This window comes from Gymnoscopelus microlampas, assembly GCF_963454915.1.
Source record: "Gymnoscopelus microlampas genome assembly, chromosome: 19".
In the NCBI taxonomy this organism is placed as follows: Eukaryota; Metazoa; Chordata; class Actinopteri; order Myctophiformes; family Myctophidae; genus Gymnoscopelus; species Gymnoscopelus microlampas.
Genome location: NC_139956.1, coordinates 46390158 through 46411866, shown reverse-complemented (window position 1 = coordinate 46411866; position 21709 = coordinate 46390158). Strand labels below are relative to the sequence as shown.

The 21709-nt window shown below is 42.5% G+C and overlaps 1 protein-coding gene across 1 annotated transcript in view; it reads right to left on the bottom strand.

Moving 5' to 3' along the window:
• Nucleotides 1–21709, bottom strand: part of zanl (zonadhesin, like) — a gene marked incomplete at both ends in the record, with an annotated part of 88170 nt that overhangs the window by 36545 nt on the left and 29916 nt on the right. Inside the window, 12 exons of the mRNA XM_084042433.1 lie at nucleotides 1943–2145; nucleotides 4000–4130; nucleotides 5127–5288; nucleotides 6020–6227; nucleotides 8387–8516; nucleotides 10356–10606; nucleotides 11339–11483; nucleotides 13314–13522; nucleotides 14679–14950; nucleotides 15612–15739; nucleotides 16504–16662; nucleotides 19765–19911. Of these exons, the coding sequence (XP_083898559.1) occupies nucleotides 1943–2145; nucleotides 4000–4130; nucleotides 5127–5288; nucleotides 6020–6227; nucleotides 8387–8516; nucleotides 10356–10606; nucleotides 11339–11483; nucleotides 13314–13522; nucleotides 14679–14950; nucleotides 15612–15739; nucleotides 16504–16662; nucleotides 19765–19911 (2145 nt within the window). The remainder of the gene's footprint in view (nucleotides 1–1942; nucleotides 2146–3999; nucleotides 4131–5126; nucleotides 5289–6019; nucleotides 6228–8386; nucleotides 8517–10355; nucleotides 10607–11338; nucleotides 11484–13313; nucleotides 13523–14678; nucleotides 14951–15611; nucleotides 15740–16503; nucleotides 16663–19764; nucleotides 19912–21709) is intronic.

Here is a 21709-nt window from a genome sequence, read left to right as displayed (position 1 = left end):
TGCACGTGCGCCCGCGTGTTGTGCACTCTCTCCAAGCACAGTGATGTATGCTCGGCTATTTGAACAGCCTCCAGATGGTGTGTGTCCACCCACCCACACCCCACTGCTGTTCAGCGTGGGCCCAGGACAGCCAACAAGAACACAGTGCTGTGGTAACAGCACAGTACACTGTTCACTTTATCCCTTCAACACCGGGGACGCATCTGTGTGTCATTTTAACATTTCTTTGGGCTATTCAAAAAATAGCAGATATACAAGCTCATAGCTATGAGCTTGTATATCTGCTATTTTTTGGAAAAAAATCGTGGGAAATGTGTGTAAATCTTTGAACGTTTACGTTTTTCACAAAAATCTTTGCTTCTAGGGCTCCCTGGAACTAAATATTTTGAGATGGGGTGTCCGCAGACAATTACATACAATTTTGCGTTTGTTTGTTTATTCTCACTTATTCTCACATTTGTAACTCAAATCTTTGCTTCTGAAGGGTCCCTGGAACTATATATTTTGAGATGGTGGGTCCGCGGACAAATACATATCATTTTGGGAGGTCCTTGACATGAAAAAAGTTTGAGAACCACTGATATAGCAACATAAGTTTAAAAATAAAAAATAAATTAGGATTTAGAAGACATTTGTAGAATCCCCCAGAAGCAAAGATTTGAGTTACAAATGTCCGCTTTAAGATATATATATTCAAAGATTTGCACAGAATTTTCAAGATTTTTCAAAAAATAGCAGATCTACAAGATCATAGTAGCACTCAGTGCCGCGCTATGAGCTTGTAGATCTACAATTTTTTGAATAGCCAAAATAAATGTTAAAATGACACACAGATGCGTTCCCGGTCTTATTGGGTTAATGGCTTCTGCTTCCTCTCAGGCTCTGATTTAGGATGCAACGCTCGAGGGGGAGGAATGGAGGAATGTGTCATTCTTGCTGACTGGCCCTGCTATTCACTGAGCGCCCAGAGGGGTAGCAATCTGATTACGTTCTGTAGCAGCCTTAAAACTCATTGCTGTCGGGGTGGAAATCTCGTATGTCCAATACTGTTCCTTTTATATGATTAAAACAAAAAAAAAAAACATTTTAAAATAGCACGTAACACGTTGCTTTACGACATGTTGTGAGCTTGTAGATCTGCTATTTTCACAACTTGTGTGCCACACTCTTGTATGAGGAAGTAGGTAGGACATTAATTTACGTTAAAAAACGTTTCAAAAAATAAAATAAAAATATGAAATATTGAAATATGGAGATGCAAGGTTTCAAGCTTTTCTCTGGAGTTTATGATGACTCCTTCCCAAATGCAGAGGTGGACAAATCCTCAAATGTTTTACTTAAGTAAAAGTATCAATACTGCATGGTAGAAATACTCTGTTACAAGTAAAAGTCCGGAATTAAAAATGTACTGTACTTGAATAAAAGTATTTATTGGCATCAAAATGTACTTAAAGCACCAAAAGTAAAAGTACTCATTATGCAGAATGTCCCATTTCAAGTTTTCAAATGTATACAAATCTTTTGAAAATAGCAGACATACAAGCTCCTACGAGCTTGTAGATCTACTATTTTTGAAAAATCGTAAAAATGTGTGCAAATCTTTGAATATATATTGAATATAATATATTGTTTTAAAGCAAACATTTTTAACTCAAATCTTTGCTTCTGGGGGTCCCAGGAACAACATATTTTGAGATGGGGGTCGGTGGCCAATACATATCATTTTGGGGGTCCTTGACATGAAAAGGTTTGAGCACCACTGATATAGAAACATAAGTTTTTTCAGAATACTGTTTAGAAGACATTTGTAGAATCGGCTTCAGGTCTTAATGGGTTAAAAAATTCTGTACTGTATATGTCATACTGTAGCAGCCTTAAAATGCCCTATCATGCTTTTTTTCATCTTTTCAGATGGGGGGGTCCGTGTGTACAGTGTACTTACAGGGTAGTATCTGTCGAGGAAGGTGCAGCCACACTGGGGGAAGGGCACGCACGTGCCCTCGCTCATCACAAAGTCGGCGTGGCACCGGCAGCCCTCCACGCACGCCGTGGCGTCGCACTCCGCCGGCGCGGCCAGGTCGGCGCAGGAGGCGGGGCACGGCGACATGCAGGGCGCGTAGGAGCTGTTGGCGGGACAGGACAGCGCTGGAGGGGAGGAGAGTCACAAGGTTAGGAGTCCGTTATGTCCGTCAATGCATTACAGTGGCAGTCTACTTTCTTGAAGTCATTTTTTGATTTCTTTGGCTATTCAAAAATAGCAGATCTACAAGCTCATAGCGCGGCACCGAGTGCTGTGCTATGAGCTTGTAGATCTGCTATTATTATTTTTTTAATCGTGAAAATGTGTGCAAATCTTTAAATATATATATGTTTTAAGCGAACATTTGTCAAATATTTTGTTCCAGGGACCCCCAGAAGCAAAGTTTTAAGTTACAAATGTCGCTTAAAAATGTATGTATTCAAAGATTTGCGCAAATTTTAAAGATTTTTCAAAAAATAGCAGATCTACAAGCTCATAGCGCGGCACTATGAGCTTGTAGATCTGCTATTTTTTAAAAGCCAAAGAAATCATAAAAATGACACAGATGCATCCCCGGGTTAAATGTAGGGTTAGGCTAAGTGATATCTTTTTGGTTAAAACAAAACCTTTTTTGTCAAAAGGTTAAAGCACTATATTGTGATAGTAATCATTGCTATAGAGTGTTTGTTCAGTAACAGTGTTAAATAGCTCTATAGTATATTGTGATAGTGTGTTTGTTTGTTTGTTTATTTTCACTTGCAAGAGAATTTAAAGATGATACACAAAGAATCAGTATAAACGTGAAGGAGAATGTCTAAAAACCCTCCAGTAACAGTGTTAAATAGCTCTATATTGTGATAGTTATGATTGCTATTGAGCATAGAGAGCTGTTCAGTAACAGGGGTCTCTGCGTCTCTCCAGCTCTTTGATAAACAGAAAATAGAGAGAGTACCCATTTATCAGTATCAGTTCCAGTTCCAATTTTGCCAGCTCATTTATTTGTCTCATCACTTCCAATTCCACTTGTTTAATCTGTATCCTGACTGAGTTATCTATCATGATAGGATAAAATTGGCATCGGCACCTGAAAATGCATTTTCTGTTTAATAAAGAGTTGGAGAGACATGGAGACGACTCCTGTTACTAAACACTCTATAGCAATGATTACTATTTAAAACTTATTTTAACCAAAGAAAATCACCTACCCTACCTTCAAGTTATATATTTTTTATCAAAGGCATAGTATGTAATTTGCCCTGTGTTCATGCAGGTGCACACATAGACATGAAAGGGGGCTCGCGCCCCTGCCATTTTACCCGTCGGTAAAAAAGTGCCCTCTCCAGAGAAAAGAAACAATCCCCAAAAAATCTATTCCCCCCCCCAAAAAAAAAAATTAACTGCCCTTAGCGGCCTAACGGTAAGGCCGACGGAAATGGCAGTGGATGTGCTGGATGCAACTCAAAGCCAACTTTACTCAGGTATCTAGTTTGTCGCCGTCCAACCTCCCTAGCCCGTGTTATTAAAGAAAAACGGGCGTCAATGGCCAAAACTCAATCGAAAATTGGCAATCGAAAAAACGGCGAAAGTGGCCGTTTTCAAGATGGTTTGGCCATTTTCTCTGGAACGGAAGGTCCAATCTGCTCAGTTCAAAGCTTGTTGGATGCGTGATTTGAGGACATTAAGCACGTTTTGGGTTATTTTGGTTTTCGGGCCTAAAAGCATGGTAATTGTTCAGTGCCCTTTTGAAATTCCAAACCCTGCCCCTCCAAATCCTTCTGCACGTCCCAGCCTGTGTTTACATGACAAAACAAGAGTAAGGGTGAGGTTTGGGGGTGGTTTGTGCGTGTGTGTGTGTGTGTGTGTGTGTGTGTGTGTGTGTGTGTGTGTGTGTGTGTGTGTGTGTGTGTGTGTGTGTGTGTTGTGTGTGTGTGTGTGTGTGTGTGTGTGTGTGTGTGTGTGTGTGGGGGTCCATGTCTTACCACAGTCCAGCTGGTGTCTCCAGTCTCCCAGTTTGACTCCTGCCTCTTGGCAGGCCACGGCGTACGTATCGTAACTGGCACAGCGCAGTGCCGCGCTGCCGCGCTCCGCGCACAGGTCAAACACACAGTCACTGTGGGAGGAAAAACACACGCACACGCACGCACACACACACACACACACACACACACACACACACACACACACACACACACACACACACGCACACACCACACACGCAGAGCAGATGGCGTCGTTAAGCGCTGTTTCACATGCACAGATTTCAGGTGTGAGAACAGATGGGTGCTACAATCTACAGCTAGCATGCACCCGCGTGCCCGTGGAAAGTAAACACACGTATTTACACAGGGAATAGGTGTGAGAATTATGGCTGTGTGTGTGTACCGTAGTTGGAGGAGGTTTGCATAATATTATTTTATATTCAATAAAGCAAAGGAAAAAAAGTGTTTGCGCTCTCGGCTAAAGCTACAGTCAGGTTTGAGAAGCCAGTATTGATTATATTTTTGCTGATGATTTTTATTTGTCATTGTTATTCTGTTTTGTGTGGACTATCCTATATTAAAATTGGCTAACGGGAGGGTGGCAAGAGGCCCTCTGACGTCATTCTGACTCAGCCATAAACAAACCACAGCAACGTCACTATGACAACATAAACAAACCACGGCCATGTCAGCAAACTCCATATATGGGCATAAAATGGACAAGGACCGACCGGGGGCGACCGACTTCTAACTCGGTGAGAGCAGTGGCAAGGACTCGAGGGAGTGCCGTGCCCGCCGTTGAGTAGTTTGGATATCCAGTTGACCAGAACCGCCGATCCAACCAATATGCATATATGGGCGTATACTGATGACATCAGGGATCTCCATAATGGCCATAAAAGGGACAAGGACTGACAGATACAGTGATCTCCATATATGGGCATAAAAGGGACACAGACATATTGGTCGGATCGGCAGTGCGGCGTTGGTGTGAGGGCCGCGTAGTGGCCACAAAAAAATACAAATGTTTTAAGTCAAAAGTTTTTAAACTAGCGAAAGTGTGAGTGTGCGTACTTGCGAGCTACAGTATTACTGTACACACACACACACACACACAGGTGACTCACTCTTGGAAGCTGGCAGGTGGCAGGGTGGCGTGGCAAGCAGCGAAGGGCCCCTTGGGGTCCGACAGGGCCCCGCACTGCCTTGGACCCTGATAGTCCTCCAGCTGGGACTGGGAACAGTCTGTTGTCTCGAAACCAGAGTCTGGCGCTGTCTCCACCTCACGCCTAAGACAGAGAGAGAGAGACAGAGAGAGAGAGAGGGGGGGAGAGAGAGAGAGAGAGAGAGAGAGAGAGAGAGAGAGAGAGAGAGAGAGGGGGGGGGAGAGAGAGAGAGCGAGAGAGAGAGAAGGGGGGAGAGAGAGAGAGAGAGAGAGAGAGAGAGAGAGAGAGAGAGAGAGAGAGAGAGAGAGAGAGAGAGAGGAAGAGTAAACAAATGGGAGAGAATTTTAAATTGGCTTTGTTGACTTGTTGTGAGGAAACTTTACCACATGAACCCAAGTGTCCGTAATGTTTGGCTAAAATTGCCAATCTACAGTCAATTGGGCTGCAGATTAAACTTTTTCAGAGACTTGTTTGACAGCACTGTCATCAGTGTTGTGTAAATTAATGCTTTGTGTTTATTTGTTTACACATTATCTATGTTAGTTGCATGAATCCAGAAATAAATAGTCAGACATTTAACCACTTAAACCTTCAATACTTGACCTTTCACTCTGTATGGTCTGCTCTTTTTTCCATCTAGCTCGCAGCGCTAGGCGTTGTGAGCTTGCAGATCGGCTATTTTCGGCTAATGTTCTCCTTCAGAATAGGGATACTAGTAAAAAAATCACACCCAGTGTGAAGTGGGCGGTGTGGTCACAGTGGTCATCACAGACCCATGACTCACTTAAAAAAAAACATAAATGTGTTTTCTTTAAGTGCATAGTCCTATTTATAGGTGTTATGCTGTCCTTTACCTGTGCAGGCGGGCCCCGGCCGGGTGGTCCTCCTCCGCCCGCCGTGCGTCCGGCCCCTGGCGGTCGCTCACCCGCCAGCTGTTGCCGAACTCGTCCAGGCTCCTGGTGAGCGTGCCGTCGGGCTTCGTGTACTCGTTCCGGCTGAGGCCGTCGTAGTTCCCGCAGAGGCCTCTGACGGCGTTCCTGTAGGTGCTGGGCAACACCACCTCTGAAGAGGGACACAACACACGAGACAGACCAGGTTCAGAATCACACATCATACTAGACCAGTGGTTTTCAACCTTTTTTGCGTCAAGGACCCCCAAATTGACACAAATTAGCCCAGGGACCCCCATTTGAAAAGTTATGCCAGGGACCCACAATAAGAGACGATTCAATTTCAAGGACCCCCAGTTTAACATGCATTAGGCTACGGACCCCCATTTAATGGAATTTCTATCTCTTGGACCCCAATTTTTTATTATAAAATCAATGTTAATTTAACTCTGAGAGTGTACAAATGGAACCAAATGGACCCGTTAGGGTCCATTTGGTTCCATTTGTACACTCTCAGAGTTACAGACCCATAAGGGTCCATTTGGTTCCTATCTATCATTTAGCTGGGGACCCCCTGGAACTCCCTCAAGGACCACTGGTGGTCCCCGGACCACTGGTTGAAAACCACTGTACTAGACCATACCCGTCGCGGGATATGAGCACCCAAAGTGCGTCATGGTCCGCTTGTTTCACGGATGGTCCGCTTGTTTCACGGATGTGGCAACACCGGCGCTTGTTTCACGCACATGATTTGGCAACACGGGAGCCAGCGAACACAAAGACGCTAATAAACAGCTGACATTTGGGGAAAGCGAAAAACGGGCTTCGGTGTTCCGTGCACATGGTAATGGTCAATGGCTGTGTGCAAATGCAGATCAATTGCTCCAGCCACTGAGGAGAACCGGGCAGAAGAGATGTTGGGGACGCGCTCACTCACGGAGCTTTGTAGAATTATAGGAGGATGTATTGTCACATAACAGGTTTACAGGTGTAAAGCATAGCCTGTAAAAAAAAATAATGGACAGCGTTACGCCCATAGACTCTACAGACCATAAATGAAGCCTATTTTTCAGCAATTTCAAATCCGCCATCTTTCTATATTGCGATATATCGCGTCATCTCCCATGCAACCGGAAATTAATGATATTGGTTGGGTAGCTTGTCAAGCAAGGGCGGGGGCGGGGAATGAATGCTATTGGTTGTGCAGCTTGTCAATCAAATCAAGTCTAAAGTTCGGCAAAAAACCCACCCACTTGCATTGAGAGTTATGTCTTCTGACACCAGCCAGGTGTAAAACAGTGAAACTACAGGCCATTCATATGAACTGTCACTTCCTATATAGACTCAATTACAAAGGCGGATGCTGGGCTCTTGGCGTAAACAATTGGTTGAAATATTTCTTTGTGCTTTCAGAGAGAGAGAGAGAGAGAGAGAGAGAGAGAGAGAGAGAGAGAGAGAGAGAGAGAGCAGAGGGGGGGGGGGTTACTTTGATGTTGTATTCAGTGATGTGACTATAGTGTCAAATTGCCTTGAACAATAAAAAGGAAAATGAGGAGAGAGGCGTGTCCCACTCCGCTTTGAACTTATTTATTAGTTGAGCAGCATAATGGGCCAATGTTCATTCAAATCCTATTGTGTTTCTGCCCGTTGTTGTCGGGCAGAAACCTCCCATCTCCGTATTTTAACTTTGTGTGTTTTTTCGCAAATGAACGCCCTACTTATCATAGTACAGCATCACACAAAAGCATCAGAAGTATGATTTTGCTGTTTTTTTATTTGAATCCTGAAAAGTAACAGTTTTGGACAATATAGTTAGTTGAATAGGGTTCACCAGAGCTCTATACTGGGTCCACTAGTATTGCCTTCCATCTATTGTACTGGTGTAAAGTAACTAAGTACATTTACTCAAGTACTGTACTTAAGTACATTTTTGAGGTACTTCACTTTACTGCAGTATTTCCAATTGTCTATTATTCTTACTTCTACTCCACTACATCTCAGGCAAATATTGTACTTTTACTCCACTACAATTATTTGAAAAATGTAGTTACTAGTTACTGTGCAGATATAAATTATTACATTATAAGCAGATCTAAAAGCTCACAACGCGTTGCATCGCGTTGTGAGCTTGTAGATCTGCTATTTCCAAACATTTCAGTACTTTTACTTTTGGTACTTTAAGTACATTTTATTGTAAGTAATTTTTTTATCCTGGACGTTTACTTGTAACAGAGTACTTCTACATTGCAGTATTGATACTTTTACTTAAGTTGAGTACTTTTTCCACCACTGGAAATAGCCGTTCTATTGTACTGCATACGGTGAACAAACCTCCGCGGTGGTTGCCGTCAAAGCGCACGGTCAGGCCGAAGTCGGTGGTGAGCTGGAGCTGTCTGGAGGTCATGGTGATGGACAGGCCGTCCACGGGGCTGAGGGGAGGAGTCACGCGCTCGCCGTTCACCTGTAGGACGGGACAGAAAGAGAGAGGACCAAAAAGATGGAGAGAGAGTGAGATCGGAAGAGACAGATTTGTCCTTTTGTTTCTTAAATTTAAAGGAGTAGTGACTTATTTTCTATCAATCGCCGCATTCCAAAGCCAAAAATTTGATGACCGGCGGAGTCTCCTACATCAAATTATTGGCTCAGGAATGCAAAAATTAGGGATGTCCGATTTTATCGGCCTCCCGATATTATCGGCCGATATTAGCATAAAAATTGATATCGGGAAAATATCGGTATCGGTTTTTGAAAAAAAAAAACATTTTTTTTTTTTTTGTTTTTTTTTTTGCTTTATAAATAAGTTACAGGAGTTCTTACTGTATATGGTGTGTGTGATATGAAATTTGAGCTTACCCTAATCACAATAATCCCCGCATATATCGGTATCGGTTGATATCGGTATCGGTAATTAAGAGTTGGACAATATCGGTATATCGGTTATCGGTAAAAAAGCCAATATCGGACAACCCTAGCAAAAATATTTTTTTGGGTGAACTACACCTTTAAGCACTATATAGATCTACAACTACAAGTTCACTTGAGCTTGTAGATCTGTTATTTTCCCTATTTTACGACACGTCCAGGGTCCCATCAGCCATCAGCTGGGTGAAGCTGAAACTCTAGAAAGAAGAGGAAGTCCGCACACTGTTGACGCTCCAGCGGCCACAATTTTATTTAAGGCTCACAGCACACAACGTTTCAACCCCTTCGGGTCTTCATCAGGTACCTGATATACCTGATGAAGACCCGAAGGGGTTGAAACGTTGTGTGCTGTGTGAGTCGCTGGAGCGTCAACAGTGTGCGGACTTCCTCTTCTTTCTATGGTGTGTATTTTTGAGTCCAGCACCTGCATTTTTTTTAGGTAGATGTGCATGCTTCCCTTTTTGTTTTGAAGCTGAAACTCTCCCTTTCCCTTTTCCATGTCCCTATTCGTTCTGGTTAAAGGTATTGTAGGCAACATTAAGCCTAAATTTAAAAAAAAATATTTATATATATATATATATTTTGCATTTTTTTCCCCTCTATCAGCCACTATATAATGATGCTGGGGTGTTTTCCTGCATTGAAACACAGTCCTCTTTCTGAAATCCGTATTTTCCCTATTGTTTATGTTGTCCGGGACGTAAATGAACACACGCATGTGCGCATCCATGCGCGTCCGTGTCCGTGTGACTCTATGGAAGTCTATGGAAGTCCTCCCTGCATCACCCCCTGGTGGCCGGGGAAACGAACTGCACATACATAACATAAACAGTAGGGACAATACGGTTTTCAGAAAGAGGACTGTGTTTCAATGCAGGAAAACACCCCAGCATCATTATATAGTGGCTGATAGAGGGGAAAAAATGCAAAATATATATATATATAAATATTTTTTTAAATTTAGGCTTAATGTTGCCTACAATACCTTTAAAGTATCTGGGAAATATTATGTATCTCGGCTCCTGCGTTTTACTATGTATTTTTGGCGAGACATGCTATTTTCAACGGTGTATAACAAGCGAACGGGGAGGTCGTGATGACATTTTTTTTTCTTTTCGCAGAAGCACAGTGAAACCCTCCGTGATTAGCAACCATCAGGGTATCGATCATACTGGAGATAAATATTCTGTGACTACTTGAAAAGGTAAGAAAATCGAAAAAAATCTCTGGCACTGGGCAAACACAGCCAGAAATAAGTCTGGCACTGAATGAGTTAAGAGCATTTGCACTATTAAATGTATATTTATATAAATATATATTTACATACGATACATAGATGTAAACATTGACACGGATAAACAACGTCAAAAAAACTGACCAGGACTCTCTTCTTCTGCAGGAAACGCACGTTGACGCCGTACACGTCCACGTACATCTCGTCCAGGAAGGAGACCCCCCTGTTCCCTCCGCGCCGCGCGTTCCTCCCCCTCACCACCAGGGGCTGTAGCGAGGAGCCCTGCGGGCCGTGGTCCTGCGTCAGCACGTAGGTGTAGGGACCCTGGAAGTGGTGGGTGAAGCCGTCAAACGTGCGGTGGTGGGGGTCACCGCTGATGGTGCACTTGTCGAATTCTGGAGGAGAGACGAGGAGAGATTTGTGTTAGGAAAGAACAGCAGATCTATCAATCAATCAATCAATCAATCAATCAATCAATCAATCAATCAATCAATCAATCAATCTCTATCTATCTCTCTCTATCTCTCTCTCTCTCTCTCTCTCTCTCTCTCTCTCTCTCTCTCTATCTATCTATCTACAGTATTTATCTATCTATATCTACAGTATCTATCTTTATCTTATGTCTATAGATACAGACGTTTTTGTCTGTTTTGTTTTTTGTTTTTTTCTGTTCGTTTTTTTTGTTTTTAGTATTAAATAAATCCAATTATACGTAATGTAAACGGTGAGGTACTCGCATAAGCCCCCCTAGGGTTTCTTACCTCACCGGCACACCCATGGAAAGAACTATCATGTTATGCATATTTAATTACTGTTGTGCAAATCAAATAAATCTATCTATCTACATTTCCCGTACAGACTGAGGGATATATCAAACAAAAAGCCTGAAATATGTAATTTGATGAAAACATAATGTAACTACCTACTCATAAACAGGGTAATCTGACTATTGAATCAGAATGTGTGATCGGATTAAGCATAACCTGACTATTGAGACAGGAATTCCATAATGCATGTTAACTATGTAACTGGTGGCTTTGCAATTACAGGTCTCCTTATCTGTCCATATAGTACAGACCAGACCACACAGACAGACAGACAGACAGACAGACAGACAGTGGACTAACTGGTGGGCTTGCAGGTCAGGTCTCCGTATTTGTCCAGGCCACACACTGAGCTGGCGTCACACTTGTGTTTGTCACACTTGACGGCCCCTCCCAGGGTGCAGGTACACTGCTCCGCACACTTATCAGTCAACCACGAGTCTCCCACCTGGAACACAAGTACACAGTACTGAGTACATCAACACACGCCTAGTTATCATTGCGGTGGGTCAGAAACCACTCAGTGGTGTAAAGTGACTAAGTACATTTACTCAAGTAGCCTAGTAGTTAAGTACAATTTTGAGGTACTTTTACTTTACCGGAGTATTTCCAATTGTCCTTACGTTTACTTCTACTCCAGTACATCTCAGAGGCAAATATTGTACTTTTACTCCACTACAAATTTTGAAATCCGGATTTTACTTGTAACAGAGTACTTCTACATTGCAGAATTGATACTTTTACTTAAGTAAAACATTTGAGCTAACTCACAACACACGGTGACACATTGTGAGCTTAAAAGAATATACACAAAAATACACGTCTATAATGACATGCTCAAAATAGAGAGGCCATGTTGAAAGTACGCAAGTTTCTTGTTTGTTTTATAATGAAGTATTAACAACAGCTTTTGCTATTGACGTCTATCAATTTCTTCACTGGTTATACTTTGATATTTTCTGTCATCATGGCACCGTCCCCTTAGTCCTTTCTCCACTATGTCCAGAGAGATGCATGCTGGGACACAGAAGCCAATTTCCTCATGCTGAAATTAATTGATGCCTCTCTTTTTTTCTAACGGCAACAAAATGTCACGTCCCCTTTGTTAATATCCAGAAAGTGAATGCCCTGCTATTCCCCCAAAAAATAAATGGTTCCAATTGGAGAGCTTCTTCTGAGCTAAAATTCAACAATTTATAGACTTGGAGCAAGTTATTATTTAAGCATTATGGTCAGCCTAGTGCCATCTGGCATTAGTTTAATGGTGTGGCACTGAAGGAGTCAGCCATCTAGAACAGTGCTTCTCAAACTTTTCCATTCCCTGTTTACTATGCATTGGACCCCTTAACTCATGTACAAATGGAACCAAATGGACCGTGTGTTGAGAGTCCATTTGGTTCCATTTGTACACTCTCAGAGTTACTTATCATTTAGGTGGGGCCCCTCTGGAACTCCCTCAAGGACCTCAAGGGGGTCCCCAGACCCCTCTTTGAGAACCACTGGTCTACAACAGTGTTTCTCAAATGGGGAGACGTGTACCTCTAGGGGTAAACGGAGGTACTGCAGGGTGTGCACAGCAACTTGTTTTCTTTGATAATTGTTTCTATATTTTTTATAACAATGTGCTGATAAACTAAACTAAACCAAATTAAATCAACTATTTCACTCCATTTCTTATTTGTAATGCTATATTCTTCAAAAGGTGGGTTATCATTCATTCCTAGCATCGTTATGCTAGCTACTGAATGCGTCTTCCCCGAACATAACAAAAACTACTGTATTGAACCCATTAAAAGCGGGAAAGCATCTGTGTAATTTAAAGTGTTTGCGTTGGCGTTGAGCTTGTACATCTGCTTTTTTTTAATAGCCAACGCAAACATTTAAAATTACACAGACAAACTACTGATTTAGAAGGCATTTGTAGAATCGGCCTCAGGTCTCAATGGGTTAGGACGAAATGACTAGAAAAAAGGGGTAACTAAGCAAAACAAGACGGTTATAATACAGGGGCATCAATTGGGTATGGCAAGGCTCCAGGAAAAAAAAAAAAAAACATGAATAGTAGCCTAATGCAGGTGTAAGACCATTGTATTTGTATTGTGTTATAGGTATAATGCATAGTTTTCTATGCATTTCGGGGGCTTTGGGGGGTTTGAGCAGCATAGGTGTCCCTTATTTTAATCTCTAGGAGTTGGCAACCCCAACCTTGCCATACCTTAGCTTTAGCTGAACTGACCCCACTGTTATAATGTGTGAATAAAGTGTGCGTGTCGCTCACATCGTGATACTCTCCGTCTCCGTCCACGCAGCCGCACTCGGCCAGGCGGACGCACTTGCTGTCGCTGAGCACGAAGCCGGCGTCGCACAGGCAGCCCTCCACGCAGGCGGTGGGGGGCAGGTGGCAGAACATGGGGAACAGGTCCGAGCAGGTGGGGGGGCAGGGCGGGGTGCAGTCCGAGTAGTGGCTGTTGGGAGGACACGGGAGAGCTGCGGGAGGGAGGGAGGAGAGAGAGAACCCCGTAAAGAACATTTATCAGCTTGTGTTGTCTGCTCATGTATTCGTTTCTTCTTCTTCCTGTTTCACTTGTTCTATTCTGACCTGAGTTTTCTGTTTACTAAAGAGCATGAAGAGACATGGAGCAGGCCTACGGAACAGAACAACACTCCATAGCAATGATTGCATATCCAAATATAGAGCTACTGTATTTAACACGTTTTAACAAAGAAATGTCAATAGGCTCTATGCACAGCAGCCATATTATCACTTAATTTCCCAGGTGTTACCAATGATACTAATGAAGGCTCTGTTCCATTTAGTGTAGCACAGTGGTTTCCACGACCCCCATAACTCTGAGAGTGTACAAATCGTTACGGGTCCATTTGGTTCCATTTGTACACTCTCAGAGTTACACACCTGTAAGGGGCCATTTAGAAGCCCATGAGGGTCCCTGGACCCCAACTGTAGACCCACTGGTGTAACAGAGTGTTTCCAGTGAGCCAACATGCACACAATATCAGCACCCTGACTCTGTTTGACCAGAATGGAACAGAGCCTTCATTAGTATCATTGGTAACACCTGTGAATGTCTTCATAATATGGCTGCTGTGAATAGAGCCTATTACAGCACTTACTGTACGGTACGTAGATTCTAACAGTTGTGGTGTAACTTAATGTACGACACAGAACTGTTGTGTAAGTTATGGTACGATAGAAATATTCAAGTTTATTGTATGACAGCAAGTTTGTAACTGTTGAGTAAGTTATGGTACGCTAGAAAGATTCGGTAATACTTGCTCATAAGGTACCCGTAATTAACGCTTAATTTATAATTATTTAACACATCATTTAAGCGTTAATTAAGCATGAATTAAGCATTAATTCATCATGAATTCCTTGTAATTTATCATTAATTAACATCATTAGTTAAGCAAAGTTAATACATGAATTACAAGGAATGAATGCTTAATGAATGCATAATAAAAATGAATCCTTAATTAAGGCTTAAATAATTTATTAAGTAATCATAAATTAAGCGTTAATTACGGGTACCTTATGAGTAAGTGTTACCAATAATTCAAACAGTTGTGGTGTAACTTAATGTACAACAGAAAGATTGTAAACTGTTGTTTTAACGTAACGTACGACAGAAAGAGCTGTTCCTCCAGCTGATGGTGACGCCGGCGCTCTGACAGGCCTGGGCGTACGCCTCCACGTTGTCGCACAGCGTGGCCGGCATGCCGTCGTACTCGCACATATCGTAGACGCAGTTCCCCAGGAAGGCCTCGGGGGGCACCAGAGAGTGGCAGGGCTTGAAGCGGTCAGAAAGGACAACCGCGGCGCACTGCGCCTCGTACAGGGTCTCCTCCTCGGCCGTGCAGTTGGGGTGGACGTCCGGACGCGTGTCCGGCTGGCAGCTGAAAGAGAACAGGATGGAACGAGACTGCTTTAAAGAGGTGGTGCCATGGTTTTGTACTTTTTCTGTTTTTCATGTGTCTATGAGGTTGATAGAACTTCATTAAGCCCCCTGGTGGTGTTTTTATGGTGTTTTATGTCTTCTCTGACTATTTTGAGTTTCTACCTGGAGGCTGGGGGTTCCAGGGGGTCCCCAGCAAAATGTGTTAATATAGCATCACAATACTTTTAACCACTTTAACCTTTACTTTGGCTATTCAAAAATAGTAGACATACAAGCACATAGCGTGGCACTGAGTGCCGCACTATTAGCTTGTAGATCTGCTATTTTTTTTAAATCTTGAGAATGTGTGCAAATCTATGAATATAGCCTACTATTTTTTAAAGCGAACATTTGTAACTCAAATATTTGCCTCTGGGGGGTCCCTGGAACAAAATATTTGGACATGGGGGTCCGCGGCCAAATACATAATCATTTTGGGGGTCCTTGACATGAAAAGGTTTGAGAACCACTGGTTTAAGTGGTTAAAAGACCACACCAGTGTAAGTGCAGGTATACATGTCCTTTGAGGCGTGTAGAGAGGTGTAATTGTTACACATCGATGGCTGGATTCCACTGAACGACGGGACAAGTCAAACAAACATCATAGAGCTGTTACTCACCCAGGGTCGCTGTCTCCCTCAGACTTCCAGCTGTTTCCCAGTTCAATCACATCCTTGGCTGGCTTCTTGTTGGGCATCAAGTTGTCATCAGTGGCGTTCTGGTTGTAGTTACCACACATACCACACACCTAGAGACATGTAGAGTTATAGTTACCACACATACAGTACCACACACCTAGAGACATGTAGAGTTATAGTTACCACACATACCACACACCTAGACAGATGGCAGGATTCCTACTTTAAAGCTGCTATCCACAACTTATTTTAATAAATCAAGTGTTATTTTATCCCACAGTATGGTATAGTATGACTGTTAAAAACCCACCTGTTCATACAGGTGTTTACTTAACTTTATGCGCCTGCAGAGATTTTGTGTGAGATCCTGTTCTTATACAGTAACGATGTCCTTTAATGATTGGATGATGACTTACTTACGTAAAGGGATAGTTCACCCAAAAAAGTACTTATTGTCTATCCATTACTCACCCCGGAGACTTCATGGATATATATACACAAAGGAGACTCTTTGTGTCTCCTATGGAACCCTTACTCATCAAAGTCATCAAATTATTGGCTTAGGAATGTGACAAAAACAAAAAAATATCCATGAATTCAAATCTCCATGGGGTGACTAATCATTCTGGGGTGTCTAGTCATTTTGGGGGTGAACTATCCCTTTAATACAATTAACTACACGGCTTGGTTGAATGCTGGATTATGATTGGGTTTCAGTGGTCTGTTATTTTTCAATAATGACCACTGCTATGGACACAGCCTGCTAACTCTGACAGTGTACAAACAAAACCAAATTGTACCCTCTCAGAGTAAATGACTGTGTTCCCAGAATCTCCCGGGGTGATAGAAGGAGGTCGAAGGTCGGCGGTCCTACCTTGTTGAAGTAGTCCCCAGGAACGGTGATCTCCAGATGGTGGTTCCCGTCAAACTTGACCTGCAGGCCGAAGTCAGTGTCCAGCATGCTGTAGACGCCGCTGGTCAGCACCTTGGCCCCCTTGGTGGACATAGGGGTCCGCACGCGACGCCCGTTCAGCTGAGGACACACAAAAGGAGAGAGGAGGGGGGGGGGGAGTTACTGTAGAGGTAGGGAAAGTGGTTTTCTTTGATTAAAATTAGCGTCAAATAGCTCTACATTCTGATAGTACTCATTGCTATACAGAGTGTTTGTTCAGTAACAGGAGCAAGGGCGCCGATACCGTGGGTGCCTCGGGGCTGAAGCACCCACCTGAAATGAGGAGCACCCACTGGGTGCTGGTCCCAAAAAAAAAAATATATATTTATTTTTTATTTTTTTATTTTTTATTTTTTCAAAATCAGTAGTGGTGGGTGCCCGGATTTACAGTACCATAAACATTACAGTAGCTACTAGCTGTCTAACTCGGAGATCCACTCATTGGTGGGGGGGCCGCCGCGCGCGAGTATGAGGGGGGGGGGTGCACGCGCTCATACTCGCAGTCAACGCGCAGCCGCTCGTACTTGCAGCGCGCTCCCATTTGTTTACGTTTTGCCGGCTCTAGACAGTCTTCACCTAGCAGGTAAATGAACACAAAGTTCACAAACTAAGAGAGAGAGGCTTGCCTTTACTGCACTAATAGCAAGATGAAGCCACCAGCACCTTCAGCAAAGAAGAGATTCACCCAGCAGAAACTAAATTTCTTCAAACCCGCCGAGGCCGCCGAGGCGAACAGCACAGTCAGAGTGAGGAGGAGGAGGAGGAGGAAGCGGAGGATAGCACAGCCAGCTTCGCTGCTGGTGGTGGTCGTGGTCGGTAAAGTCATGAGTGAGTCTGAGTTGACATTCATTGTTGTAAAATCATACCAGTACCACTGTACTATTGGCAAACTGTTAATAAAGTACCCAAAGAAAAAGAATGCCTTTTCTTTCGGCCACGGGTGGGGGGGCGGGGGAGTTTAAACATACTCAGTTCAGAGTAAATTTTGTGTACTGAATAAACCGAATTAACCGAAATAAAGTTACAAAACGCCCCCAAAAAAGTTAATTATCCGACCCAAACCCGCTTCGACCCAAACCCGCTTTGCGCGTGCGCGAACGGGCCCCACATGCACGCGCGCTATGGCATGTTGGGCACCCGCAGGTGTTTATAAATATCGGCGCCCTTGAACAGGAGTCTCCGTGTCTCTCCTGCTCTTTATTAAACAGAATGTACATTTTCAGGTCGGGATACCAATTTTATCCACTGAACTCAGGAAGTCAGGAATCAGGATACAGATTAAGCAAGTGACATTTGGAAGTGGTGACAGAAATAAATGAGAAGACAAAATAGGCTCTATGCACAGCAGCCATTTTGGAAAGAAATTTGGCCCCTTCTTTACTTCCTTCACAGGTGTTACCAATGATACTAATGAAGGCTCTGTTCCATTTAGTGTAACACAGTGGTTCTCAAACGGTTCAGTTTGCACAGTGGTTCAAGGACCCCCATAACTCTAAGAGTGTACAAATGGAACCAAATGGACCCTAACAGGTCCATTTGGTTCCATTTGTACACTCTCAGAGTTACACAGCCGTAAGGGGTCTATTTGGAACCCCCTCAAGGCACCATGAGGGGTCCCTGGAACACACTTTGAGACCCACTGGTGTAGCAGAGTGTTTTCAACACCCTGACTCTGTTTGACCAGAATGAAACAGAGCCTTCATTAGTATCATTGGTAACACCTGTGAAGGAAGTAAGAAAAGGCTCAATTTCTTTCCAAGGCTGCTGTGCATAGAGCCTATCGGGAACTGAAACATGAAGCTGATAAATGGGTATACTCTCTCCTGATTGGAGGAAATTGGCAATCCATTTGAAATGTGTTCTTTCTTTCTCTTTCTTTCTTTTTCAGTTTAGGAGCTGCAATGATTACTATCAGAATATATAGCTTTGACTTTTTCCACAAAAAATATTTAATTTTGTTAAAACTAAAACATAGCACTTACTGTACCTTTAAAGATCTCTCAGTGTGTTTGTTAGATAAACTTTGCATTCTGCCTGCATAAGGCATTCTCTGCCTCATTAGTTCTTGTGTTGTCCCTTACACCCTTATTGTCCAACTCATTAGCTTTATAATGTGGCCCGCTCACACGTACCGCTTAGCTTAGCTTTTAATGAAACGTGTCGGGAAGCGCATAATTGTTATCATTAGTCTAGTCCCTTTTGTTTTGCTCAATTAAAGCAGTGGTTCTCAAAGGGGGGGTCTGGGGGGGACCCCCTGGGGTCCTTTAGGGGGGTTCCAGGGGGTCCCCTGCAAAAAGTGTTAACCCATTAAGACCTGAGGCCGATTCTACAAAATGCCCTCTAAATCAGTAATTCTCACACCTCAAAAATAGCAGATGTACAAGCTCGCAGCACGGCACAAGGTGACGCGCCGTGAGCTTGTAGATCTTCTATTTTTTGAATGGCCAACACTAAACTCTAAAATGACACTGATGGCATTAATGGTTTTGAATAGACCATCAAATTCAACTACTTTAACTCTATATACATCGTCTAATTTGAAATTAGCCGATGTAAAGCTCAGAACATGTCGTGATGTGGGCATGTAGATGTGCTATTTTCCAAAAATCATGATTTTTGAGAGGTGCCAGCCACTTTTGAGAGGTGCCAGCCACTCCTACACTTGACCGTGTGTGTGGGTCCGTCCGTCCGTCCGTCCGTCCGTTTGAGCACGGCCTCAACAGCTGCAGCTGATTGCAACACAAGGATGCAACCAGTTACACTAATTCAAAGGCACCGCTCTCTTCACACTGGGTGTGATTTATTTTATTTTTTTCAAACATTGTGAATATTTTTTTAATATTCAAAAATATTGGCGCAAAATACTTATGGGGGTCTGCGGATAAATCCATGTTAATTTAGGGGTCCTTGACATGAAAAAGCTTCCTCTCCTCTCCTCTCCTCTCCTCTCCCAGGGTTGCCAGATCTGCTTATTATAATTTTCACGCAAGATTTTTTTTTTAAATAGCCGATCTACAAGCTCACAACGCGTCGCATCGCGACGTGTTGTGAGCTTGTAGATCTGCTATTTTCAAATAGCTGATGCATATGTTAAAGTGCTCGTGTGGCACATAGTCGCTTCTTTTGGGCTGGTTTTCCTAGACCTGGTTGCTTGTTTCTCTCACAGAATCTGGCAACACTCACCAGGACTCTCCGGCTCTTCTGCAGGGTGACGACGACGTCGCCGGGCAGGTACACGGTGGCGGACCGAAGGTAGGAGGCCTCCGGCTGCCCGCGCTCCTCGTTTTTGGCCACGATCCTGAAGGGAGTCACCTTGGTGCTGTTGCACACCTGGAGAGGAGAGACGAGGAGTTAGTCATCATGACTCAGCACTATAACAAATGTTGCAGTCCACGGTAGCTGATAATATGTAAACATTCATTTACACAACATTAATGATAAAGTGCTGTCAAACAAGTCTATGAAACTATCGATGAAATCTATGAAAAAGTTTAATGTGCAACACAATGTTATACTATATACAGTGGTGTAAAGTAACTAAGTACATTTCCAATTGTAAGTACTTTTACTTCTACTCCACTACATCTCAGGGGCAAACATTGTACTTATACTCCACTACAATTATTTGAAAACTTGAGGTACTAGTTACTTTGTAGATTTTGCTTATTATTACAAAACATACATTAACCACTATATACATTTCGGCCATTTGAAAATAGCCGATCGACAAGTCTACAATGCGACGCGATGCATTGTGAGCTTGTAGATCTGCTATTTTCAAAATATGTTTATACATTTGAAAACTTGTGAAACGGGACATTCTGCATAATTAGTACTTTTTCTTTTGTACTGTAAGTATATTTTGACTCCAATACTTTTGTACTTTTACTCAAGTACATTTAGAATTCCAGACTTTTACTTGTAACAGAGTATTTCTACACTGCAGTATTGATGCTTGTACTTAAGTAAAACATGTGAGTACTTCCACCAGTGACTATATATACTGGGAGTCCCTGCTTCATCTCTTTCTCGGCTAATTGGCCTGAAAAAAACGTTGAAGACGCCTGTGTTAGTGAAATGCCATCTAAAAAACACTGTAAGCATTTTCTTAATTATTCTTGGGCCTTTTTCTTTCGTCTTTACCGTTTTTACCTAGTTTTAATTTGACCCTTAAGTTTAGCCTAGTCGGGTCCCATGTAATTGTTTGGTTGCATAATGCTGTTTTTATGACATGCTTTTAAACCCTGTAGCACTAAACCCTGTAACCCTGAGATTCGCAAGACACTCATAAATAGTAGTGCTTCATAAATAAAATGCATTATTATTATTATTACTATAACACAGCACTTTAAAGCTGCAACCCTTCCCAAGCAACAACAAGCCATTTTGTTTCAACAAGCCAGCTCTCCCCTCCCCTGCAGTCCTACCTTCCCCAGGCTCCTTGACGAGCAAACATTTAATAACAGCAGTGGCTTCCCGGTGTGCAAATGAAAAGGCTTTCACATGCATTATTTATCATTTATCTGGCTATAACTAGCTTCAATCCCCTCTACATACATTTATAATAGTCTACCACTACATCATCTACAAATTGAAAACATTTCTTCAGACTTAGATAATTGAATAATTGCTTTCCTTCATCCTTCTACAGTACATTGGTCTATAGCAGTTTCCAAATGTGTATGGGTCCTTTATGTATTTGTTTTCTACATTTTGTTTTTTATTATTACTTAAAAATATTTTAAAGATTTCACAAAATATTTTCATGAATAAATACAAATCGACATTCGATACATTTTGTAGATATGTACCACCACTGGTGTATAGTGATATGCATATGTACATCCTGAACAATGCCTACACTTCACCAATGACCTGCTAACGTGCTAATAATGTAAGCTTTGTGTGCTAACATTGATCATGTTGCCTACAGAGCCTGACCTTTTTATGATGGATTATAAATTAAGCTCAACACTCATTCGCCAGTAAAAAATAGCCTTAAAGGACAACTTTGTTTTTTTACAACAAAGTTTTTCTGTCTGGCTAAATATGTCTTTTTTTACACAATAACCCGGCGTTTTCTTTATTATTATTTACAGTAGCTCTTCTAGCCCCCAATAACTCAAAT